Raw genomic sequence first — 26,555 nt, forward strand, 5'->3', positions numbered from 1 at the left:
AAATACTTTTAGGTTTCATTTCTGCTCTTATGACTTTCTGGGTTTTCAGTTTCTACTTTTTTGTTCTCCTGTAGGTTTTGTTTTCCTTGTCTCCCATCTCCCTCTTGTTTTTGCAGTACCGGTACTTTCCTTCAAGGCTGAGGGCAGCACTGGGAAAAATGATGGAAATCTTCTGACATCATCTCCTAAAATCCAGTCATTGCTTGGCTGGGAGAGAAGGGGGAGCAGGGAAGAGGGCTGAGAGACACAGGGAGGGAGGATAGGAGGGAGGTGGAGGAAGGGAAGCAGGAACTGGGCATCAGCAGAGGATACTGCAGCTCCCTCTCAGAATCCACACACATATTCAGATGAGCTGGATCATGAGGCTGTAAAGTACACGCCCACAACAGCAGCATCACTGTGCTGCACCACATAGAGAGCAGCATCGACTCCCATCTCTCACTCTCTCTTTTTTTTCTCCCTGTCTGCCTCATCCTGCCTCGTCCTGCCTCATCCACTAACACACACACACACAGCCAGACACGTGCTGCAGGGAAGATCTGAGTGTTGGGTCGCTGAGCATTCAGAGACCCCCCCCCCCCTCCTCCTCCTACTTCCCCTTCTTCTGTTTTCTCCCTCTCACTCTCTCACTCCCTCTCTCAGTTCACCTTGTCTGTTCCGGCTGGTTTATTGTTGCGTCAGAGCTAAGGAGCCAGCGAGAAGCATGCCAGGGGAGAGCACTGACAGATCTGTCCCTGCTGACAAGCATCCAGATCAGGGAGCTGAGGAAGCAGGGCTCCCTGGACCAGGTAGGACCTCTGGGCTTAGGTATGGAGAAGATAGATACGATTGAAGACAGAGAGCAAGGTATTATTGGGAAGAGTGCAATAATATAGACCAAGTGGACAGTGTTAAATAGATTGGGGACGACAGAAGTGTTAACAGGAGAGGAAACATTACAGTAAGAGACTTAGGTAAACACTATCTGCTGTCCGGTTAGTCCTGGGTTGTTTTGACATGTGAAGTGTGAACTGTGATTCAGCTGCATGTTAGCCGCCTCACTAAACCGCATGTTGTGTCCCACCCAGCTCCCAGCTCCTAGGAGCCTCCACACCAAAGCTATTAACTCCAAGTCCTCCTCTACGCAAACCTTGTCAGTTAAATGCCAAAAACAATCCCCCGTGTCAGTGCACCATCTGACTTCAAAAGCCTTTGTGCAACTGCCCAGCCCCCATTAAAACGAGAAACCCTGCCCTGTTTTTCTCCACCCTAACTCCGGCCTCCTCACCCCTATCCCTCCTCCTCGTGCCCCATCTTCAACCTTAGTGCTGCCCCATCCGCAATCACATCTCTCCATCGGTTCTGCGAGCCGTAGGCAGCGTGGGGTGGGCCCCTCCCTTCCCCTAGCGTCAGCAGGAGCATGACACAGCAGCATGGCAGAGCTCTCTGTAGGAGCACAAGTACACAGGAAAACAAGAGGGTTTGGTGTTGATGTCAGCTGTTGTTGTCAGTTATTGTTACTGCTTTTAATCTAAAGTTGTGGAATAAACCTTTGAGTGCAAACTGATGAGAGGTGAGAGAGTAGGGAAGCTAGGGTCAGTGCAGATAAAAGATATTTATGTCCCCTCAATTACTTTCAGGCAGTAATGTCAGACTGTCTATGCATGCAGTGTAGCTTTCATGAGTAGAGCCTATTCTTTTGTAAACATTTGGAAATTATGATGGTTAATTAAAAAGCTTCCTTTATACTCTTCTCACTAAGTAATTGTCAGTGGTTTGCTTATTTGAATATGTTCCTGCTCTAACTTCATCATTGTCCAGTTCTTTTTAAAGGCTTGGAGCTATTTTAAGCTTTCTTGCCCTAAATCTTGAAAAGATAATCGTCAGATCTTCTGGTTACAGCTCGTATTCTGGAACGTAGCTGGTGAACAATGAGAGGGTAGAGGTGCGTGCATAAAGTGGAAGGACAGATGGAGAATATTAGGATGTTTCATGGCTTTACAACTCAATATGAGCATTAGCTGAATAAGAGATGCTCCCCTTGAGGCTGATGGTCCAGCGCTGCAGCGTCTGTGACGCAGCTCTGCTCTGCTCGGCTTGCTGTGGCCTGTTCCTCATACGGCAAGCCGGATGCTCAATTTCGCTGCGTTTCCCCACAGGAGACTCCAAAGCTGTGACAGGGAGGGGAGGAGAGTCACACATCCGTAGACTATTTGTGGCACTGAGTCTGCAGCGAAGAGACGGAGACTGACAGTTATTCTAGCAGATGTAATACATGTCACTGTCTATTTTAGCAGCTTAGCAAAACAGCACTGTAGTTCCAACATTTTGTTGGTGTTTCATGTGACTCCTGTGAATATATGGCTATTGAAGCTAGGTGCCTAACATTAGGAGAAAATAATCAATATAATCTCAGCATCTACTGTACTCACATTAGACAATACTGTACGCAGCACATGAGTTGGTTTTTGTGCATGCTTAACTACTGAATAAACTGCATCTCTCTCTCTCATGATTAGTGGCAGGTTTTAGTCTCTGAGGCATGACTCAGCAGCACACACACACACACACACACACACACACACACACACAAGCATGTCTTGAGCTTGTTATTGGGGCAGTGATCAGGCAGGGCTAAGTGCTGATGCTTGCATCCACCACCACCTGAGGCGGTGCAGGAGAGTAGAGAGGGAGGAAAGGCAAAGGGGATATACTGTTTGCAGGAAAATTAAAAAAAAGGACGTAGAGGCGAGAGAGGATGCAACGAAATGTGAAACATGGAGAGGCAGCTGTCTAAATTTAAGAACAAAGCAGGAGCGAAGAGAGCATTAGACAGGAAGAGGTTTAGAGAGACATTTTGAAGGAGCGAGACAATGGAGCAGCTGCAGAGCAGAGAGTGATTTACTAAGTGATATCTGGGTTCCTGGCAGAGCCAAAGTGTGTGTGTATGTGTGCGCAAGAGGGTGTGTTCGTGGCTGGCACCGAGCTGAGCCTCTTGTGTGTCGTAATGGCCAATCACATGTGGATTGAGGTCACCGTGGCAATGGCCCAGTTAAGACAGCAAATGAAGATTCTGTTGTCTCCCTGTGTGTAAATGAGAAATCTCTGCTTCGAGGGATGTACAGTGAATGTATTGTTTTGTGTTATGGTAATCAAAACCAACAAATTTATTTTGAATGGAACTGAAACAAATGAACAATATACTCATTTACTCCGTCCCCAAAACTCCAAATTTGTTTTATGTTTCCTGTTTAAGACTCTCTCAGCTCACACCGACCCAATTTCTTTCTCACATCCCGTTATTTCGTCTCAGTGATTTCCCCATTCCTGATGACAGTTATGAAGATGATGGCCTGGCCTAGTAGGACAACAGGACATAGAACACTGTCATTCAATAACAGTTCCTTTGCCTCCGGCTAGTTGTGTGATTGTGCATGTTGATACAGAAAGAGAAAGAAAGACAGGGGAATTTGGAGAGGCAAAGTAAGGTACTGTAGTGTGTGTCAAGAAGCATCGTTTTCCTCTTTCCCGTTTTCATTCCAGTCATATGGTGGACAGAATTATTCAGTCTCTACAACAGCATGACAATAATCTTTGTTTTCCGTCCTCGGGGATTGTTTTACTTTCCAAAGGTTTTCGCAGTGTCAGAGCAGCATAGAGCTAAGATTGTTTAATCTACTGACTGGCATTTTGGTGGCATTTTTGTAGCTCTCTGTTTTAGTGTGTGGGAGAAGAAAAGTAAAGTTCAACCCAAAAGATAAAAAGTCTATTATTACACACTAATGGGAGGTGCAGCCTTCCACGTCATGTCCTGACACCAATATAATTCAGGCAGCTTGATTAGTTTCACTTCTTTTTTTAAAGGAAAGTACCTGCTCATACCCTTTAAATACACGTTGTTTGTTGTGTATGCATTGTTTTTCTGTTTTTCAGACATGACCAGACACCCATCTACTGACTCTTCCCCTAGTGACAGTGGCTCCTCTCCTAGTGACAGTGGTTCTAGCCCTTCTCCCAGTACTCCTCAGAAGCTGCTCCCAGTATGCAGCTCTCCGTTTGGGCCACGACTCTTTCATGCAACACCTAGCTCATCTGGTACTCCAAGACCTCAACCTGAAGGCTCTGACCATCGCAATAACAACAAAACAGCCAGATTGTCCGGAAAGTTAGGGGGTCACGGACCATGTGGTCGCTATGTCCCTGTTAAGATGGAGAGAATTAAGGTGTGTATCATGTGGGTACGATCATGTTTGCAATTTTACAGCAGATGCATTTCAGTGGTATATTGATATGAACTGTATGTACAATGTATTATTCCCAGGTCCTGACTGGTTCTGAGGTGGAGAGTGACTATCAAGAACCACAAACCATTGACACAAGAGTGGTGATGGGTCAAGAAACACTGCTCAAAACAACAGAGATCCAGTCACGGAAACTCCGGGTTGAGCCAAATTGTGAAACTGTACAAGCTATCCCAAGCTTTTCAGATCCTCAGACACACACAAAAGAGACCCAACAGGAATCTAGTAAAGAGGAAAGCCAAGTCCAAACCCTTCTAAAACAGCAGGAAACTCATAAGGAACCTGTGCAGCCAACAACCACACTCACCCCCACTTTTCACAACCCCCCATTTAGTCCCTCCTCTCCCGCAGAGCCAATCAAAAGTGATGACAATTTGATAGACAACCAGGAGGACAGTCAAACCGTTTCTCAAGATGAAGTGCCTTCCCTTCCTTATTCTGAGCTGAATTGTCCAGTGGCTTTGTCTTTCACTGAGCCAGCCTATGCTGTTGACCCACTACGAGTGGGTGTGCCCTCAGCTCTCGACCCTGACCTGTACTATACTGCCCCCTCCACCCCAATCAAAATGATCTCCCGGTCTTCACACCTTAAACATCATTCTTATCCTGGATCTCCAGTCTGTCCACTCTCCCCTGGTTCTCCCTCAGACAGTGAGGACCTCTGTTCTCCTCTCACCTCTCCTTCTGGCTCTTATATCACAGCAGAGGGAGGGAGCTGGGCCTCCTCTTATACATCTTCCACCTCCCCCTCCACTTCTCCTAACCTGCTCCTCACAGAGGAAGCACAGGAGGCCCCTGCTTGCTTTGTAGGCTCCCTATCGGAAATTGGAGATGAAGTTGGGGAGGAAAAGGGACGAGCAGGTCAAGAGCGAGAGGAGGAAAGGACAGGGGAATCATGCATGTACCGCCCAGAAGAGTTTGTCATAAATTCACGGACAGGTGTAACAGGAACAGTAATTCTTGAGGAGGAAGAGTCTCTAAAAGAGGATGAGATCAAGATTTCCAGAGAAAGTTGTCGTCCATGCTGGGTGACTGATGATACATCCCCTCTAAGGAGCAGTAGCAGTCGCAGCAGTGACTCACAGGAGGATGGGGGAGAGTCGGAAAGCTCACTCTGCCCACTGGAAGAGGCCAGTGCAAGAAGAGCAGAGTACTCTAGACCCATACAGACGGGGCTAAAATTGCAACTGGAGGCATGTATATCAGAGGAGCATTATGGACAGATGGATGACCACCCAGACCTACCATCCACAACCTTGACTCCTGACACAGAAAATATGACCTTGACATCTTCTAGCCTTAGCCCTGACTCACCTCTTACCCCCCTAGATGCCTTTTGTCCTGGAGCCTTTGACAGACTTGGCCTCAGTTCTTTCATGTTCTCCCAGGCTGCCTGTGCTGATGATATACCAGAGGAGGAAAGAATGATCCCGGCCTCACTCATCTCCTTCCCCCTCCACACTAGCCTCATCTTTAAGGCTGATTCAATGGAAATCACCCTCTTCCCCACAGAAGAAGAGAATGAAATAGGCGAAGTTAATGACAGAAATGAAGGAAAAGATGTTGATGCCTATGCAGCAGGAGAGGAGGAGGCAGATGTTGAAGATGATGACGATGACGACGATGAGGAAGAGGATGAGGATTATGATTATGAAGATGAAGGTGATGACAATACTAATGGTGCTGCTGATGGTAATGATGAAAATAATGATGACAGTGAGAACCATAATGAGACAGGTGAGGAAGCTAAGGTAGAAGTGAAAGTTGTAGAAGAAGAAGAAGATGAAGAGGAGGAGGAGGAAGAGGATGAGGAGGAGTGTGATAGCAAAGCTGTGGAGGATCCTACAGATGAGGACAGCTCAGCGTCCTTCCTTCATTCACTTTCAGAAACGTCTATTAATGAAGGGTTGGACGAATCCTTCTGTTTCCAAGACGATACAGATGACTCATTAGATTCTGCCTCCTATAACGGGGAGGAAGATGAACGTCTATACAGCACTGAGAGGCATGCACAATCACTAGAACCCACATCAGCAGATGTACTTGATCTGACTGAAATCCAATCAGAACCTCAACAGGGCTCCAGCATTGGAATAATGCAAACTGAACCTTTGCACACACAGGATAGCACAGACAAACTTATGGATGACCCCGAAACCTTCAGTTCTCCCGAAACGATTGCTACCCACTCTGCTGTCAACAATAATGAACAAGTTAATCCTTTAGATTTACCCAAAACACCTGAACCCCAATCAGGTCCTGAAATGGAATCGACAAATGGAATAGATCAGATGAAACCTTTGGATATGCAGGCGAGCACAGACAGAACACTGGATCAACAGAACCTGCCTTGTACTTTAGAAGCTGTTTCTTGTCAACCAGAGGTCTCCAGCAACCTGAATGATAGTGGAACTGTGAGTGAGATTATGGATATCTCTCATTTGTCCAACCCCCTTCAGCCACACCAAGAGGGTTGTCTTGATTTCAATCCGCTGTCCACTCCTGCTGAAGCTCCTCCTGACACTTCTGCTGAGTTCCCTATTTGTGCTCCCTCTGCCGCTTCCACACAGGACACTGCAGACATCAACAGTTCAATTCTTCCCAAACAACTGGCAGATGACCATTCCCAGATAAAAGATGCTGAGTTGAAACAGAGCACCGATGATTCGGGGGAAGAAGAACCAGAAAGAGACTCTTTCAAATTGCTCATCAAGCCTCGTCATTATCAAACAGAAAGTCACAAGACTGTTGGAGCAACTAGACTTGTATTAACAAAGTCTTTCTCCAACAAATCTGATATACCTGCAGGTGCGGAGGCCATATGTGGTTCGAGTACTCAGAGGGAGTTTGACATTGAGCTTGACCAAAAGAACGGGAATTCCTCACCTGAGTCCACGAATGCAGAGTGTAGAAGCACTGACTGTGGTCCTTCTGTAAATATGTCGACTGCCACCAATGACTTGAATAAAGGCGTTCTGCTCCTGTCCTGCCCCAAAGACCCTAGTCCCAACCCCAGTAATATTCCTGTTTCTGTCTCTCCAGAGGTAATCTCAGATCTTGGTGACAATCTGGCCCTGACACCTGAACATTGCACTGGGGACTCTACCCAGGAGAACCTGAGGGAAAACACCCTTACTACAGATGAGGGGGTTCTTGGAGCTGTTGGATCTCCACAGTCTCCCTTTGCCATTTCACCCAAAAGGGAAAACTCAGAAACAGACACAGGCAGGGAGACAGGTCCTGGAGCTGGGGCATGGTGTGGTGATAGGATGGGTGTACCTCTAGGTCTAGGATCAGGGCCTGAGTTTGGTGTCTGGGGAGCAGGAGAGTCTCTTTCCCTGTCTCTGGGAAAGGGGTTTGAGTTAGATGCCGAGAGTCTGCTCATGTGTGACACAGAGGGCCAAAGCACACAGACCGCCATGGTTCCCAACATGAGCAGTGAAGTGTTCAAAAATTATGACAATGTTCTGGGTTCTGTTCTGGATGAGGAAGATAACACCAGTCTGTGTGGAAAGAGGGACCAGATGGCAGATGAAGACCTGGTAGAGGAGGGAGCTTCAGAGTCCAACTTGGCCCGTTGGAAGTCCATTGAGGAGATCTCAGAAGCAGGGGGAGGAGAGGATGGAAGCTCCAGATTCCCAGAGGATGATGTCAGTAATCTAACTCCAGACAATGATCGAGATGACACAGACACACAAATACAAGACACTTGGAAGAATTCGGACAATAACAATGACTCTGCCTTCGACCGCCTCGAAGCAGCCATGTGTGGAAGTCTGAATGCTCTCTCAGAGGAAGTGAGACCGCAGAGTGCGAGTGCCAGTGTTAGAGAGTCTGTGTCTAATATTCCACTTGAAGAGATGCCAGCTCAGGTTTCTGACAAAATTCCTGATGAAGAGCAAGAGCCAACAGATAGAGCCAGCCAGACATCAGACACAAAGCAGGCATCGTCCTCAAATGAAGGTGTCTGTAGCGTTTCCGTTCCATTAGTTGGAATTCAAACAGATGCAACAAACAAGCCTATCAGTTCACCAGATAAAGCTGAGTCAAGATGTCATACTAGTCCAGAGTGTCAGACGATCACTCCAGAGAGTAATACAACATTTTCTTTGCCACGTGGATCATTTGGCTCCTTTACTCCTAAACGTAAATCTAAAGAATCCAGACCAAGTAGGCCTCATCAAGTGGAAAAAACTGGTTCTCCACCACAATCAGAGGTGTTGGTAGCTCAGACTGAAGGTCAAAAAACTTTTGAGATGATTCCTGTTACTGACAGACTTGTTGATGAACCAAAGACTAAAGAAGCCTTTAGAGGACATCAGTCTCTTTTTTGTAACTCAGGGGAAGAAGATGAGGGAGAAAAAGTGGAAAAGAAAGCAGAAAAGACGGGAGAAGTGAAGGACAGAAAGAACAAAAAGGGAAGGAAAACCTCTCCAGCACAGAATAGCCCAGAGCACTTTGTGAGTCGCACCCCTAAGGAGGATCTTTGCACAGATAAAACAATGGCTGCTAAGAAAGGGAGGAGAGGGAGGCAAAACAAACACAGGACATCCCAGGCAGGTAGTAATGCTGACTCCAGCCCTGAATGTGCTGATGATTTGAAGAAACCTTCTGTTCCACTAAATATCACAGCAGATGGATGGTTGAATGGAAATGCAGACAACTCTACATCAAAGACAGACCATGAATCAAACCACAAAGCTTCATCACCAGACGACCCAGAGAGGACATCTAGATCCGAATCTTGTTCACAGATGAAGAAGGATAATAATTTCAGCCCTGATGTCCTGATCCCTAGCCATGGATACTGCAACCCAACAACTCATACCCCAGACAACCTCAGTGTTGTGCAAATGAACCAGGAATTATACGAGACGCAAGAAGTGCAAGATAACAGACCGCTACCTGACAGTCAGAGAGTAATCACAGTGGACATTAATGACAACAACATAGATACTGGTAGCCCACCTAGCCAGGATACCATACCATGCACTTCACTTTCTTTCTCAGCGTTTCCTGTTTCCTCGTCCTCCCCTCTGCCTTGTGTCTCAGTAAAGCCAGAGGATGATCTTTCCACGCCTGTGCAGGAATCCCAACCTGTCTTCTCGGCCCAACAACAGTCTCCACTATCCATGTGTCACACCACCCCTACCATTTGCTCTACATCTCCCACAACGCAACAAGCCCCCAGTTCTCAGTTTGTTCCTAATAACAACCAAGAGGCTACAGTTAGCCTTTCTTTATCAACTTCATCTACCACAAGTGTATCTTTACCCTCATTCTCTGCTGCCGTGCCATTAAGCCTGTCTCAGCCTACCCAAGAATCATATGCCCCTGAGTCAGAGAGTCTAGATTCAGCATGTGTTACAGACTCTATTCCCCATCCTCAGTCTCAGTCCTGTTCACAGTCTCAACCTAATCTCAACATCCAGCCTCACAAACAAATCAGGCAAGGTTGCACATGGGGCACACAGGACAGATGCAGAGGTGAGTAAAGGAATGATGATTAATGATGATTTTAGATTGATATCACAGTGCAATCCAGCTTCCCGAAGATATATAATTAATAAATAAATAAGTAAATGTCTGCTCTGTAAGGTCCCAGTTTGGCTGAGGAGAAGTCGGACAGCGAGGATGATGGGGGACTGCCTCATCGCAGTCCCAGATCCCGGCCCAGAGGAGTCACAGGAAACAGGAATGGATCAATTCAGAAAGAGTCTGGTCCATCCAGTCAACAGGAAATACAACCTTTCTCTGCGCACCACATAACAGACAGACAGTCAGGCTGCCCCATAAACCACAGCCACAAGGTTTCCGAAGAGATAGACCTGTCCTTCAAAAACAATTGTGAGTTGATTCATTCTTCCTGTGTGACCAAATGTTGTTCTCTCTCTCTCTTGTATATTCAGCCCTTCTCTTATTCTCCTGTGCTGCCTGTTTCCATCTTTTTCTTTCATCTCTACTTCAATCTGGTTTACATGTTGACATATTTCAATATGAATGGATTCTACAAGACACAACATCACAACACTGCAGTGTTTTACCTACAAGTAGCAAGAGATCTTGCTTTATAATATATAATTCACTATAGCCCATTCCATACTACTGTACATAAAATCACACAGTATGGAGACATTTCCGCGGGCTAGTTCGATTTCCTTGAGTTGATTAGATGCACGTTTGTATTTTCTAATAACCGCTCTTTAGATTTTCTTCTACAACAAGTTCATGTGGCGATAAAGACATGTTACAATTCATTTACACATACTTGTATGTGTAATTAAATACAGTATGTGCTTGTGTAGGTTCCATATTGGCTTCCTGTAATGAGTCTGAGAGTGAGGGCTCAGTGCCAGAGCTAGAGGAGGCAGAGCCACTGAGACCATCAGAGCCCCAGGTCAGTTTTGGTTGACAAATTAACTTATGGCAGAATAGAAAACTGGCAAATTAGCAAAACTGGCATGTGAACCTACCATGGATTAAACCAGTGAAGTAACTGACACCTGCCTTTCTTCCTGCAGTCTATCTCCCCTGCAGATGAAGGGCTGAACAGACCAAAACAAAGTCGCAGTGAGAAGAAGGCCCGCAAGGTCTGACCAGTGGCTGTGTTAAAACAAATGTTTAATTAAGTACTGTATACTTGACACCAGTATTTATTTTGTTCTCCATTCCCCGTCTCTCTGCTGATGTGTTTGTAGGCCATGTCTAAACTGGGTCTGAAGCCGGTCCATGGTGTGACCAGAATCACCATCAGGAAGTCCAAGAGTATCTTGTTTGTCATCAGCAGACCAGATGTATTCAAAAGCCCAGTGTCAGACATTTATATTGTATTTGGAGAAGCAAAGGTAAGTATTTCTTTCTGTTATGAATGTTTTTAGTACATGTATTGTATTCCCTCTAAATATCTCCTCTCCTCTCCTCTTCTCAGATTGAGGACCTATCTCAGCAGGCTCACAAAGCAGCTGCAGAGAAATTCAAGGTGCCTGTGACCTCTTCTCCCTTGGCCCCACCTGTCCCCCCTAGCCTAACCATCAAGGAGGAGAGTGAAGAGGAGGAAGAGGAGGTACTGCTTCTGAACACCTCACATCACACTAATGTCATTAGACTATATTGTCATGCTTTCTGTCATTATCAAATAGTTTATATTTTACTCTGTACATTTCTTCCTTTCTAAACACAGGTGGATGAGGGAGGTCTTGAGCAAAGAGACATTGAGTTGGTGATGGCACAGGCTAATGTGTCACGAGCCAAGGCCGTCCGTGCACTGAAACACAACAAGAATGACATTGTGAATGCTATCATGGTGAGAAGGGAGGAGGGGGAGAAAGGGAAGAGGGAGGGCAGATGGTGAACAAAATAATGACTCATGGCAAGTGAGAGCGGAGTGGAGCGCATGGAGGGGGTGGTGGAGAAAAGGAGGAAGAGCAGAGGACAAATGACAAGTAGAATTTCTCCCTAGTAACTGAGCAACCTCTACAGTTGTGTAGGTCACCAGTGTACTTTCATGGCCACTAGGTGGCAGCAACAACCCACACTGGGACAGCTGCTTTGTCGAGTGACAAGTTTTTCTTGTGAGGGTGGAAAACATCATGAAGCTGCTTTAAGAGCAGCATCAATGTAATATTTGTTTTCATCATATTACTTTTACTTTTCTGAACCCTTGTTATCCTTCTTCTTCCACCTATTTACAGGAGCTGACCATGTGAGCGGAGGAAAGTTTGAAACTGGGCTCCCTTCTTCGAACCTATGAAACCTAAATGCCACTGACTCTTCTGTATCGCTGCTACTGTATGTTGCATCCCCATTTATCTGCTAAATAAAGTCTGTTCCAACGTGGGCTGTGACTGCACTGTGAGATTGATTTTATTTCATAGTTTAGCATAGTTTAATGTTTTCATTTAGCAAATTCACAAGGTATGACTTTAAAACTCTTCTTTTTCACCTCCTACTTTTGAGGGTTTAGATCGAGAATTTTGAAGTGAAATATAATATTCAACAATAAACATCTTCATTAGTCATTTGTCTCTCTTCCAAACAACCCTCACATGTAATCTTTTATTTTTTTATTTTTGCTAGGCTCCCACTCTCACACAAGCTTGAAAATTCAGATTGGTCAGCATCCAAAAGCCTGATGTGCTATAAAAACATGATATCTAGGTAAAAACTACAATGTGATGTCTTAAAGGTGAAAACAAACCTAACATTCAATACAGAAAGGTCATTTGCTGTCACTCTCAAATAGAAAACAACATAATCTAAATGAATGTTTGATCTACATGAAAAGTTTCAGGTGTTAAAGGTTGAGCAAACATAAACACTTCTTATTCAAACTCTTCAAATTCAGAGGCAAAAAAACGTATGGGAACCTTTTGGGATTTAATGGTTTTCTGAAATTATTTGTCATAAAATGTGTCTTTTGAGATGAGGTCTGGGCTCTGACTTGAAAAGGCAGATTTTGATTTTTGAATTCATTCTGTTGTGTTTTTGGTCTTTGTCCTGTAGCATCACCCAACTTCTACAGAGTTTCGGCTGATGTACAGACATTCTCACATTATCCTGTTGAATTTTTTGATACACTTGGAAATTCAACTTCCCCTCAATCACTGCACGATGAAAGCTCCTTTTTGTGAGGCATGGCTCACATAAGCATAGTCTTCTTGTGCTGAGCATACTCAAAAGGTTTGAGTGTTTTTTTGTCAGTTAAAGTAGCTCTAGTCCACAACCTACAAACTAATTTTCTTAACTTACGCTAACACCTGACTCCACCTCATACTTTTTCTACTCTCACTGTGAGGTTTTTATGGTTGTTTTCAATAAAGACATGAAAGATCCGAATTTCTTTGTGTTATTACTTTAGGCACATCATATTTGTTAGTACTCTTGACTTAGATAAAGATCAGATCACATTTTATGACAAATAAATGCAGAAAACCATGAAATTTGAAATGGTTAACACACATTTTCTTGCACAATATGCCTCTAAATACAAAGTTTGATTAAAATTTACGTGGTAACACATTGGAGCTTTGTTGTGTGAAGTTTATCATGACAAACTACCCGTGTGGTTAAAATATAGGCAACGTTTTTATTTTTAGGCAACAAGATTTACTAAGATTTCCATTATCTGTAATTGTTTTAATGTTTTGCAGAGGCAAAAACAAACACATTGCTCCTTTAAATTGATTTGTGGATGCCTAATATAAATGCCAGTTTCACAGTTACTAAAAACTTTGGAATAACATGCTCATTGCTCAGTGTTTCCATTTACAACTGCTTACAATATTCCTGTTTTAATCATTTTCCAGACTTTTACTCATCTTTCCAGACTCAGCTGTTCCATTTTTCAAAAAAATGGTTGTGTCATTATAAAATTAAACCACGTTATCTTCTGTTTCTCCCTCTCTAAAAATGTGACACAAACAAATGGCCTTAGCATTCACGGACAGATGCCAAATGCATTTTTGAAAATCTATAAATTTTATTGTACAAAATGATTAAAGTCCAAAACACACGCACGCACAAACACACATAGCAGGATACCGCTTTGATAAGTAGTGTAGCAATGAGACAAACTCATAAAAAGCATGTTGATGCCTCAACTTAATTTTACAAGCAATGATTCCATGTGTGTATTTACTGTCCTTTCAGCTGAATTAATTCCCAGTCTTGCACAAACACAGATGCTATTATGTTCTCAGTGTGTGAAAATAATATATAAGTACTGGCATTAATTAATGAAATACTGTCACAGGCAATGTAAATCACTATTAAAATCAAGATTATTCTGTCCATATGATCACTGGTAATGTTTTGTTAGCCATGTCAAACAGTAGTGCTTCTTTCGTTTTACACATACAAAGACTCCTTATCAAAATGCAAACACACGACTTCCAGGATAATCTTTTAAAACCCATACAAGGCTGTATTATGGGTCTCTACTACTGGTGCTCTCCTGAGCATTTTCCATAGAAGTCCAGGCAGATAATTACATAAATGCCTCTGAGTTGAACTCAAGTCTCAGAGATCTGAGGATCTTCAGGAGGTGTGTTTTGCTGGAAGGACATTGTTCTCAAAGTGTCCCTGGTTAGTAATATTCCCAGCTGGGAAGTATCTGGCCACCACGAAGGAAGAACCATCTGAGGCAGTGGCCTTACCGACACCCAGCTTTTTACTGCTCTTCCACACCATAGCTGTGAAATGGCCTAGGTGATGAAAAAACAAAAAAAGATTAATAGGGAAAAATTGAGAGAGAGAGAGAGAGAGAGAGACAGAAACAGCCTGTTAGGACGCAGTAGAAGCTGAGTGCTCGCAGAGTGAAGTTCCTCTAAATATTTACAGAAGTAGGAATCTTAATTCCTCTCTCCCATCTCCCTGTTCACTTTACTGCTTTCTTTCTGTGACAGGCAACTCTTTTTCGGATTCACCATGAGCTGCTAGAAGTGATCTGCTCTACGTGTGGGTTAGTTCAACGGATGCATGCACACTGGCACTGGAGGCTGTAGAAGAATCACAGCAGGCCGATAATGACGTGAGCTTAGAGGTGAAACAGAGAACTGTGATTTCCCCTCATATTCGCTATGGCTGGTCACTGAGTCATTCAGTCACACGCTGACATCAGCACAAGAATAAACCAACCTCCCCCATGCCCTGAACGTGACACTGAGACAGAGTAACTGACAATGAGCAAACAGAAAATAATGTAGGAACAGAGAAGAAAAAGATACACTGAGGTAAATGCATTTAGGAAACATGGAAACATCAGTTGATTCTGCAGATGACTGATCTTAAATAACTTAGAACAACATATGGCTGATTTTATCTAACATCCAAAATTCATCTCTAAAGCATCTATGAGACATGCAGTTATTTACTGTATATGATTATAGGGATAATGGGATGTAAAAAGGAAGTGAAATGTGTGAATCTCACCGGTGCCAGAGGAGAATCCAGGACGGTTGAAGTTGTACTGCTTCACTTCATCGTACCAGCGGTCTGCCACATCCTTGCCTGCATGAGCACAGGACAAAGTGTAATGTTGATTTACAGGACGGTCGAATCAGTCACAACAATGACAACAACAACAACAACAACCTGGAAACGACAAATGCCTTTTGAGCAGATGTTGCTCACAATGCTGCACTTTTTGGTGGCCCAGTGCTGCACAGACGGAGATGTTTTGTGAATCACACCATCTTGCACTGACATATTTCTGCAGTGAGTCATGGTGTCTGAGATCTCAAACACTGTGTGAAGTGGAGAGATGGATCCCAGCTGTTCACTCGCAGGGTGGGAAAGTCAGCACAGCACATTCCTATAGACTGTACTATTTAAACTATGGACTAAATATAGAGGGATGTGTTTTATTGTGTCTGTTGCATGTATGTCCTAAATACTTACATAAAGAGGGGAAAAACATATGGAGCACATAATCATTCATGTCGTAGTCTATGTGTGTGTGTGTGTACCTGACTGGTCATAGGAGGCCCATGCCAGGTTCTCTCCACAGCTCCCTCTACTGGACTCCTCACTGTGTTTCAGGATCCGTGTGCTGGCCAGACTTTCAGCATAACTGTGGGCAGACACACAAAATAAAACTAAATAGCACTACATTCATTGTCCTTTTAGAAATATGCACTAATATCACTTCTATAGTGCACCGTTTAGCAGTGTGTGGTGGTGTATATAGATGTGGCCTTTCCAGAAGTCTCAGATTTTAAAGGTTTGCTGAACTGTCCTCCAACTCCAAGATAAACAGTGTAAAACATCCACTTCTCAGAAGTTTAATCTAATGGAAAACTGGAATGTAGGCACAGAAACTAGATCCTCTAAAACTGCTTGTGATATTAGATTTAATATGAGATTGATAGTGACTAATTAAATATTATTAGGTTCAAACTCTACGATACAAGGACAGGAAGTTCTAACCTACAAACTCTTCGGCTCTTCGGACATAAATCCTAAATTTCAGCTTTATTTATATTGGAAATATACAAATTACAGTCAAGACATCCAGCTGTAAATGAACACGTGTGTACCTCCCTTTAGAGCAAAAGTGAAGCAGTAATAACATTAATAACAGATTGTAAGTTTAGCATCTTCATAAACTTCGGTTAACGCCGAGCGACAGTTAAAACAACCATTTATCATTTTTCCAGTGAACTGTGCTGGAAAGAATGGGTTATAATCTAAACTCAAACATTTGCCATCCTGCATAATAGTAGGAAACAAGTTTTTTTCATGTGGAAATTTTTATCATTACAGTTATCACGTACTGAAGCTTAAGGTCACTTCCTTCGTTCAAAATATTTTTTGTAACAAAATGAAATCAAGTCATGCATAAAACTACATTTTAAAGTGTGGACATGTTACTAGTACTATACAAACAGTGGTGTCAATCTGCCCTGACACCATATTTGTATCTGATCAACAGAACATATTCTCTTCATTAACATCTCTGAGGTTCTTTTGTGAACTGTAAACAATATTTCATTTCAATCTATCTTAAAAGAAATGTTATTATATCTATTGCTATAAGTAACAAAAATAAATAGTCACCATCACCCGGTGACACTTGATATCATGTTATATTCTGTAGTTATTTCATTTGACAGGCTGAGCTGGAACCGCAACTGTTACCTAGAGCAGCCTGACAACGGCTGCTTCGCGTCCTCCCTGCTAATTAGGTTTCTAATTTGATCTGTGTGTTAACTCACCGGGCAGCATCTCTGCTCAACTTGCTGCTCAGCTTCAGCGGAGGAGCCTGGTGCTTTTTCCTGTATTCGTTATGGCACTGTAGCACTTCCTCTGCAAACTGCTTCGAGGCTGAGAACCAGAGAGGACAGGGGCAGGTGGGTTTAGATATACAGAGACACAAAGGAGACATAGTGATGCAACGTGAAGACTCATGCATGACTGCAGAGAATCTGAGCTGAAGCCAGAGTTGGAGTAACACCGGCGACAGACTGACTGACCCCAGCCAGCGATAACTAACTGGATGACAGATGACAAATGCAGAGTTGAAAACGTCATCCACATCATCCACATCATCCACATCATCCACATCATCCCCTTCTGCCTGGTGCCTATCACTCACAGGCCTTTTCATAAGTGCCACAATGTGTGCTCATGCACAATAGGCACATTGACACAGTCACACAGACACACAGACACAATACAAATGCTGCCGGCATCTACACAGCATGCTGCAAGATGAATTTGAGCTGTACATTTAATGGAAGCACCATTTAAAGAATTAAATGAGTGAGTGAAGAGAAAAGCAGAAGCACATTTTGCAATTTCGAGTTAGCTAGTGTTCAGTCACAAACAAATGTACAGGCACGCACAGACACACACACACACACACACACACACACAGTTTTATAGGTAGTTCCAACTCAGGCCAAATTGATAATCGAAGTTAAAACGCTCAGGGTGCAGTTTCCACTTACCTGACTTCCCCATGGTGCTGACACAGGAAGCTTTTCAGTATGATCACTAACAGGCTTGAACAAAAGCAACCTCTCGTCTCTCTTGTTTTTTGTCCCTTCTCTCTTTCTCTCTTCCCCTCTTTCTCTGTTGCTTCCTCCCTCTCTCTCTCCCTCACCCTTCTTTTCTTTTTTTTTTTTGTGCTGTCTGTGCAGCTCCGATGCTCTGAAGCAGCTGCAAATGCTTTTGTTTCAGGCTTTTCCCTTTAATTCCACTCTTCAGCTTAGAGTTCAGCCATTGTGCAAAGTTCCTCTTTATCTACTTATCTGGACGTAGTGATCATTACGTAATCAAGTTTGGTTCCACTTCATTCCACTTAGCTCACACGGCTCACTATCTGCATGCCCCTGTGTCTATCTGTAAGGCCCAGAGCAGCACACACCCACTCTGTGTCTTTACATTCCTACAAATGAGAGGGGAGCCCCGGTGGTTAGTTAATGACATCATCTTTGTGAGACTCATGTCCATATATGGCTCTGAGATTCTTTAATGTGGTAGTCAGGGACGAAGTCTGCTCCTAGAAACGGAGACGGTGGCTTTTCTCACACTCTGCAGTGTCATGATGCAGCACTGTGCTGTGCTGTGCTGTGCCAGTGCTATTCCTGAATTCAACCCATCCTTTCACTTTCACAATCGCAGATGATTTTAGGGTGCTGCTTGAGTCATACAGAGATCACGAGGGGACTTTCCAGCTCTGTCTTTCAGTTTCTTCAGTAACTTCTGGATTGATAAATGATCCCCACTACACCCAGTGATTCTTTACCCTCCATCCTGGATGAAAAAGCAATGACTGAACTATTTGTTTACCGCACTTGACACACAGGGAGAGACAGAATCACCATTCATCACCCTGCAGAACAGGATTCTGCTATTTATTTTGCCTTCATGCTACCTTCTGTGCTTTAATGGTCTTTCCTGAACTGAGTCATATATCATTCCAAATAAATAAATGACCGATTTAACAAAGGCGGGGGTTATGTGCAGTAGAACCTCAGAGTGGGTTAGCTCATAATTTCCTATAGATCTCATAACTCTCCTTTTGAAAATTTTCTGCACTTTTTTGTTCAGGCTGCAGCTTGAACAAAGAATGATTGGTTTAGAAAAATGCCCTTTTCTTACACCCTCTAAATCAATAGGGCGTTATTGTATCAGCGCCAAAGTGCTGTGGTGAAACTGCTTAATGTGCAACAGAAACATGCTGAGGCTTGACTGTTCACAATCATCCAGGTGTGAATAACAGTTTATCCTCAATTTGTTAGGTTTGAATTCATCAAAGCTGGTAAACACACACACACACACACACACACACACTAGTGTTATGCAGTTACAGTTTCCCCAATTAAAAAAACACATTTTTTGAAACCTCCACCTTAAACACAAATCCAACAAACAAACAAAAACCCAAACTATCACATGAAAACCAGTTTATTTCAGCATTCACCACATAAATTAATCTAAGACACAGCATCCAGGCCATGTAGTTGAAGTAAATTATTATAGGTATTGTAAATACAATAAAGAAAGAACTCTGGTTGTTTTATAAAGTATTTTCTACATTTAGCACTTTACTAAAAGAAAAACAAACCCACACACTCACACAAACCACATTACTACACAATCGCTGTAATTGAGATTTATTCTGCAACATCTTTGTGCAGGGGTTTGGCCAGAGGACTTCATCCATGTCACAGGAAATATTTTCCCTTGCCAGGCAACGGTTGTGTGCCGGATCCAGCCTTGACAGCACTCCGCAGATAACCTGCTCAAATTGGGTTGGACTGTGTCCTGCTTCTCTCATTGTCATCCCGCGGACAAGGACGTGGTCCACAGTAGTTGCTGGAATTTCGTCAGGGATGTTTGTTCTTGGTCTTTCTCGTCGTCATCCACCACCTCTCACACAAACTCTCCCTCTTTTTCCTCCTTGTACTGTACATTTCTCTCCATTATAGATGGATGCACATGTCCCACCTGTGTGCTCTGAACTGACTTTCTGCCCGATCATTAGAAACGTGTGTGTTCAATTTTCAGTTGTGTGTAAAACATGACAGCTGTGTTGGAGTCGTGCTCACATTTTGCTGCCAGTTTTTCCAACTTTGCAACTAGTACATCACAATGTGAAATGTGTTTAGTGGCCGAGAGTGTGTTTATAGTTTTGCAAAAGAAAAATTTAGGCCACTGATAATTTGGTTTAGAGAAGTGTGTTTAGTGTTTTAGCAACATGTACAGACATCAGCATGGCCATTGTGAATATGCTGCTGTGGTAGTATTAGCATTTAACTCAAAATACATTATGACTTTCGACAGTAGTCTCTCTGTCTTATGAAATCTTTTCTCTTTCGCCACATTGTGTAATTTTGCTGTCTTGGCAGCTCGTGCAGTATTTCATTGTGTGAATAGCATAATCATAATTCCAAAGACAGGTTCCTCAATGAGTCATTTTCAGCTAAATCCCAGTTTGCAGTAAATGTATCAGCCATAAATGAAGTCTAACACTAGCCGTACATATTTAGTCACCCTAAGGCTACTTGAAAAGCCGTAAATGAGCCAGAAAATTACTGCTTGAACTGCTGATGCATCACTGGAAACAGCGCAAAGTGAACATGACGCTACTGTATGTGTACAAACACATGGTGGTGGAGTGCACTGGTTTCCTAACGGTCTCTGCACATGCCACATAACCGAACATCCTGGCTGGAGATCTATTATTGTTACTCCTCCCACTGTGCAACTATCAAATAGCAAGCTACTGTGTGTGTGTGTGAGGTGTGTCTGTGACTTTTCCCAGCATTACCCTCATCTCTTTGAGTGTAATGTTTAATTTTACCACAAGGTGGGACTGTTAGCAAAGATACAAGCAGGATGCTGCTGCACTATTAGTCACACCAAGTGCAACTAATGACATCTTTGTTTCATAATATGAGTGGACGTGATGGGATTCATGTGAGAAGTCAAGCCACTTGATTTCTCATTAGCCGGATAGTGCTATTTTAACAAATTGATTTCTTCCTTGCCTCCTCCTACCATCTGCAGAGTGATGGGACTGGACAGCTGGGGGAAGACATTTACATAGTGGTCTCAAGACACTGCGACTTTATAGCCATACATCTTAATTCGTACTAATTGAGATAGCTATGAAGTGTGTGAATTTGTGTGCATATGTGTTGCCAGTGTGTACTTGTACGCACGCGCATGTAGATGTAGTAGGGAGGGACGGTGGTTTGATTTATAGAGAGGGACCCTTTTAGAGGGACAGTACAGACATTGATCCATGCAGATATTACATCATTTATCTCTGCACATTGGCTATATCTGCTGTACTTATTGCTTGGCTTCTCTCCCTGTCAGCTGAGACATGGTTCCTTTGCTTCTCTTCTCCTCCCCATCACTTTCTCTCTGTCTCCCCTCCACTCCTCCAATCTGTAATTTTCATTTTTCTTCACCTGAAGCCCCTAATGAAAATCTTCCAGCAGATTCCTTATAAAAAGAAAGGCGCACCAGATTCTTTCAGGGCCAGAAATAATTTTCCATCCTTGTCGTGAATGCAGTGGATATGGATTTATGGTAACAGAAATGTGAAATAACTATAACTGGAGCTGTAAGTGCACTTAGTTGCATATAATTCCTCTTTAGCAGTCCCAGGAGGAAGGTGAGGACTTTTTAATAACTCCTTCCATTCACCTCCATCCTCATTAAGAGGTCTAGTTGGGTGAAAATGGAGAGATGTACTGAGAGGGTGTTGAGAGGATTGATCTCAGCTGAGAGAAAGAGGAGCGAGGGGGCTGTACATTTTCGAAGGAGTTGTTGGAAACTCTTTCTCCAGAGCTCCGCTCCAGAATTTGACACATCAAGAAGCTTTTTATGGTGTCATTAGTGCAACTGTTCCACCGAGGACAAATGATTCTACGGGTTAAGAGGAGTTAATCACCTGCCAATCAAACCTCATCAAGCCGCCTCTACGGATGAGGCACTATACAAATCTCATCATATTTATAGAGCCTTCAATTAAGCAGATACAGGCAGGCAGACACACGCAGAGAGCAGAGAATGACAGAGTGAGCAGAGGGCAAGCTGGAGGGGAAGGAAGGGAAGAAAGACAGAGGAAGAGATAGAGGGAGACAGAGACAGTAGGCAGAGCAGGACGACTCCTGTCTGACACTAAACAGCAGAATGTAATGTCTTAAAAGGCCATCGCAGTCAATAAAGTTCCTAATGTGCTTAAAGCAATTACTGTGTCCGGAGAGGAGCAGAGTGCATGCTGGATATTAACCCCAGTAACCCGCTCTATCTGGTCCATAATTAAATTATCCTCACATCCTCATTCTCATACAGACACACGTCCATACATCTTAACACACACACACACACACACACACACACACACACACACACACACACACACACACACACACACACACACACACACACACACACACACTTACAGTATGCAAGCATTCATTTCTGGATGTTCACTAGAAGTATGTGGTTAACCACATGTCTGCTGATTTCCTGTTCTAACTGGAGAAGAAAAAAAAAAATTAAATTAAAAGACTTATGATGTGGGATGTCAGTGCTGGCAAAAGTGCAAAAGTACAGTTTGACCTCGACATTGATTGACGTGTTGTGTTTTGACGGCTATTTCAGCAAGACGGCTGTCTCCTGTAGGCTCGGATGTGTACATCTGAAGACAAACAAGCACATTTGTGACAGTGTCAGAGATGTCTGCTCTTTAAAAGCTAATTCTCCTGCAGTGTCTGTAATTGTGAAGTTGTAAAAAGGGGCCTTAAAAGAAATATGTGTCAGTCAACAAATACACACATGAATATAATATTTCCATTTAGTTACAAATGGAAACCATAGAAAAACACCATTAATTCATAAACATATATTTATGGGCTTCAATAAAAATCCTGTTGAAATGAACAATTTTCTTCAAGAGATCCTCTGTTTCCCTTAGAATTTGTATAAAATCCCATTCTTTCCAGGAAACATCTAAGAATTTCTTCTCACTATTTACACTTCATTTCCATTTTCCTCTTTGCTTCGGTGTGTGTACAGAACTGCTCGGCTGACATTTGGATCCGCTGTCTGTTTCTTCTTCTCTCCTTCCATTCTCATCCTGCATTATGTATACTTCAATTTAAATACTGGTGCTCGGTCCAAGTAGTCCAGCGTGATTAATAAAGTCCTCAGAGCAGGTTTAATGCTCTTTAATACTTGTCATACAAAATGTTATTTACAGAGCCAGAGAGAAATGTTGACTCTGCAGACACTAATTGTTGCTTCTGAAAATAACAAACCACCCTTAAGTATTACATATGAGCCCCCTGATGGAGCTGTTCTCAGCATCTGGGGCAGTTTTCGTGGTTGGAGATTGGGCAGCATGCTAATTTAGTATTTCTGGTTTGTGCCTCTTTGGCTTATTTTCCCGCTGTGTTTGAATTGTATAAATAATACTTTCTGACCTTGCCTTGGCAATTCTAAGCTTCTTGCTTCAAGTCAACATATAATAAAGTTACCTGTTAAATGCGAATTGTCAGTAAGACCGGGCTTATGAATGTGTCTGTGTGTATGGCTGCCTTTGTCTACGTGTGTGTTGTTTACCATGCTGAGGAGGACTCCGCTGCTCTGGCGAGACGATACAGGAGGATGGGCTGTCTGGAAAAAAGGTGTTAGCCCATCAGCAGACTGTCAACCACACCGATTTTCACACACACATACACACACACTAGGATAAAATACAGCCATCAACTACTGACTAATGTGACACAGGGTAGGAAAAGGTTTTTTATTTTCCTTGTGGTCACTGCCAGTATGCCTGCATATGCAAGAGTGCACGTCCTGTATGCAAATGAGCAGGCATACCCTCACTTAAACCTGGTCATTTACGCAATCATTTGTCACCCTGTAGTGTTTAAGCTGTCACAGTGAAGAGAGTGTGAATATTACGAACTTCATCACTGGGTACTGAATTTAATCATCAACTGCTGCAAATTACATCTCAAACCACATTAAAGCAAGTAAGTACTTTGGAAATCCATACACATACTGTGGGATATCCTTGAAATATTTGACTATTACACGTTAATGAATATTTAGTGATGAAAACGGTAATCTTGGAGCAGACTTGATATCCAAACATGCATCTTGGCACATTTAAGAAAAAATCCGGGGGAAAATGATATGCTTCACCCGCTGAACACTGCTGTAAACTAACAGCCTCCTCATGGCACTGAAAATAATTAGATAAGGGAGTGAATAACAACGTTGCATTAACAGCTCAATGATGGCATTTACATGAGAAGAACTTTAGTCATACTGAAGAGGATGTGATCTTTGGCTCTATTATGCCACAGAAGGCTCTAATCAGCGATTGGAATTAATGGCATCTGGCTAATGCAGCCTGATATGATTCTTTCTTTAGGCCATTTTCTATAGAGGTGTGTTGAATTGGCATATAGGCAGGACGCTAAGGCCAGATTCATTTGATCTTAGGATACTGCATGGAAGGATACAGATGCTCATGTTCATGTTCATGACAATACTTACAACATACAGGAATAATAGTTGGCACTCAAAATGCCTTTAAGTGTAAATGCAAGTAAAGTTATAGTGAAGTTATAGTAAAGAACAAAAATGTATGTCTGCAAGGACACAAAATAAAAGGACAAAAAAAGAAATTAAGCATTTTTTTCTTTGCCCTACGAATTGCTAGCTGGTATTCGGTGAGGGATAAAGCCACTGGACAGCTCAATACTGCATGTCTGTACTGCTAATATCCATTTTATTTGCGCTCAATGTGTGTTCCTCTCTCTTTTTGTGGTCATGGATCATAGAAGGCCAGGGAAAACAAACAAAAAAATTTAATATGAAGCGAAAATGCATGACCGTAGCCTTGGGGAGTGGAAGGACAGCAGGGTTGGGACTGTATGTGTGTCTTTGTGTGTGTGTGTGTGTGTGTGAGAGAGAGAGAGAGAGAGAGAGAGAGAGAGAGAGAGAGAAACATAAAGAAAAGGACCATTTCTCTCAGAGCCAAAATGAGGTTGGGGAATTGGATTGAACACTTTCGTTCCCCCCAATGAAAGCGGCTTTCTCATATTCGCAAGAGGACATATGGGGTGTGAAGCAAAGCCATCGGATGGCGACAGGGGGAGAGGAATGTTCACAAGCCCAGTGAGATGACAAGAAAAAAAAAAAAAACTGCAACAAAGTTAAGACAGAATCAGTTGGAGAGATTGCTTGGGAAAACTTGGGGTTGGCACCACTGGAAACTTTAATGAACCTTCCTGAGTTTCTCCTATGGGAGTGAGTGCCAGCGTTTCAACCATCTGAACAAAACACAGTGATTCTGTCAAATGCTGAAGGGCTGCACAGCAAACTCTAACGTCGTAGAGCACAATATACAGTGTCCACCTCACCTCTCTCCATCACTGTGAATGGGCTCATACACTTCGACTCGCACGTGTGCAGACATACCCGCACACACACACACACACACACACACACACACACACACACATTAACAGATGCACACACAGGCAAGACAAGGTGGTAGACAGTCAGTCAGTGCGGAGATAGATGGGGGAGGTAAATAGGGGTGTCATGGCAATGTGATGGAATGAGGCAGAGGAGAATTCATCCTGTGTTTCCTCTAGCCTCTGTCCCTCTGCTGACAGCATCCTGAAATAGGGCCCGCTGCGTCTGTATATATACCTGTGTGTGTGTGTGTGTGTGTGTGTGTGTGAGAGAGAGAGAGAGAGAGAGAGAGCACACTTCTCTTTTGTATGTGCTTTCTCTTCTGTGTGTGTATGTGTGTTTCTCCCTCTGTGTTGTGTATCTCCTCGGCTCTGGGAGCAGGATGAAAGCGCCCAGTGTAGAGAGAGATAGAGATAACAGTAGGGAATGAGTGAAAGAGTGAGAGAGCCCTCTGGGGGGAATGAAACATCCCTCCTGTTTTATTTTCAGGTTCAGATTTGGTTTGAACTGGAATCCCATTGGGCCAGTGGTCAGTAAAGTGTTATTAGATCCCGGAGAGGATCGGTCTGGGGGTAATCATTTTAATGTTTTTGCAGCTAAAGGTACAGGAGAGAGAGAGAGAGAGCTGTAAATGTGTTAGGTATCTAGCTATGCTTTCTCAGTCCTGGCACGAGTGGGGCTGCGTTGGGCCATTCAAGTGGCGTCTTTGTGAAGAAATAAAAAGAAAAATCAACACATCGTTTGGATGTATGAGAATCTAGCCATCATGGTGAATTTAAATGATAATTTTAAAATTCTAAGATTTAATTCAGCTCTAATTTTGCTCAGTGTTCGTTTTCGGACAATTAAAAAAAAAAAAAAAAAAATTAATAGTGGGCAGCAGAGCATAAAATTATGCTCTACTGCCCAATTGAAGTAGGCTGACCTTTAAAGTGCTTTGGGAATGAACAGGAGCATATTTTAAAACACATCCAGTAAATATGGATTTATGAGTGCTTTGTCAACAGGTAGACACACAGAGCACAGGTCTCAGTACAAGATCTGCACAGTCAACATTTTGTTTGGCAGTCGACTTGGCCTCTTCAACCAAACCGGGTTTTAAGTGGACTGCTTGTAATTCTGCTGCCACATACCTCGTGAAGTAAAACACGTCTTTAACTTTGTTAGTGTAGCTTTCTGGGCTTGTGCGCCTCTGGCATTCTGAAAATTGAATGTTTTAAAGCTAGCCATCAGTGAATTAATGGCGAGCAAGGCAGTCTGTTATCCTTACTTGTTTGGTTATACCTTCTGCTTTTCACTTTCAACTCTCTATTACTC

The 26,555-nt window shown here is 43.0% G+C and overlaps 2 protein-coding genes across 3 annotated transcripts; one reads left to right on the forward strand and one right to left on the reverse strand.

Moving 5' to 3' along the window:
* Positions 1 to 472: 472 nt before the first annotated feature.
* nacad (NAC alpha domain containing) lies at positions 473 to 12,112 on the forward strand. Of its 2 annotated transcripts, XM_026372985.1 has the most exons (11): positions 473 to 788; positions 3,913 to 4,202; positions 4,301 to 6,615; positions 6,655 to 9,767; positions 9,879 to 10,127; positions 10,586 to 10,677; positions 10,802 to 10,870; positions 10,979 to 11,125; positions 11,209 to 11,343; positions 11,461 to 11,583; positions 11,972 to 12,112. In XM_026372985.1, exons 1-11 carry the CDS (start codon positions 704 to 706, stop codon positions 11,984 to 11,986), a joined length of 6,633 nt encoding a protein of 2,210 aa, XP_026228770.1. In that variant the 5' UTR covers positions 473 to 703; the 3' UTR covers positions 11,987 to 12,112. The 2 variants fall into 2 exon arrangements, with proteins under 2 accessions (XP_026228770.1, XP_026228769.1); XM_026372984.1 differs by having other exon boundaries at positions 4,301 to 9,767.
* Positions 12,113 to 13,458: 1,346 nt separating this feature from the next.
* glipr2l (GLI pathogenesis-related 2, like) lies at positions 13,459 to 18,116 on the reverse strand. The gene is made up of 5 exons (XM_026370177.1): positions 17,729 to 18,116; positions 16,994 to 17,102; positions 15,746 to 15,849; positions 15,210 to 15,287; positions 13,459 to 14,482 (listed from the first exon to the last, which is right to left on the reverse strand). Exons 1-5 carry the CDS (start codon positions 17,739 to 17,741, stop codon positions 14,316 to 14,318), a joined length of 471 nt encoding a protein of 156 aa, XP_026225962.1. The 5' UTR covers positions 17,742 to 18,116; the 3' UTR covers positions 13,459 to 14,315.
* Positions 18,117 to 26,555: the final 8,439 nt, after the last annotated feature.

The sequence above is a fragment of the Anabas testudineus genome, chromosome 16 (assembly GCF_900324465.2).
Source record: "Anabas testudineus chromosome 16, fAnaTes1.2, whole genome shotgun sequence".
In the NCBI taxonomy this organism is placed as follows: Eukaryota; Metazoa; Chordata; class Actinopteri; order Anabantiformes; family Anabantidae; genus Anabas; species Anabas testudineus.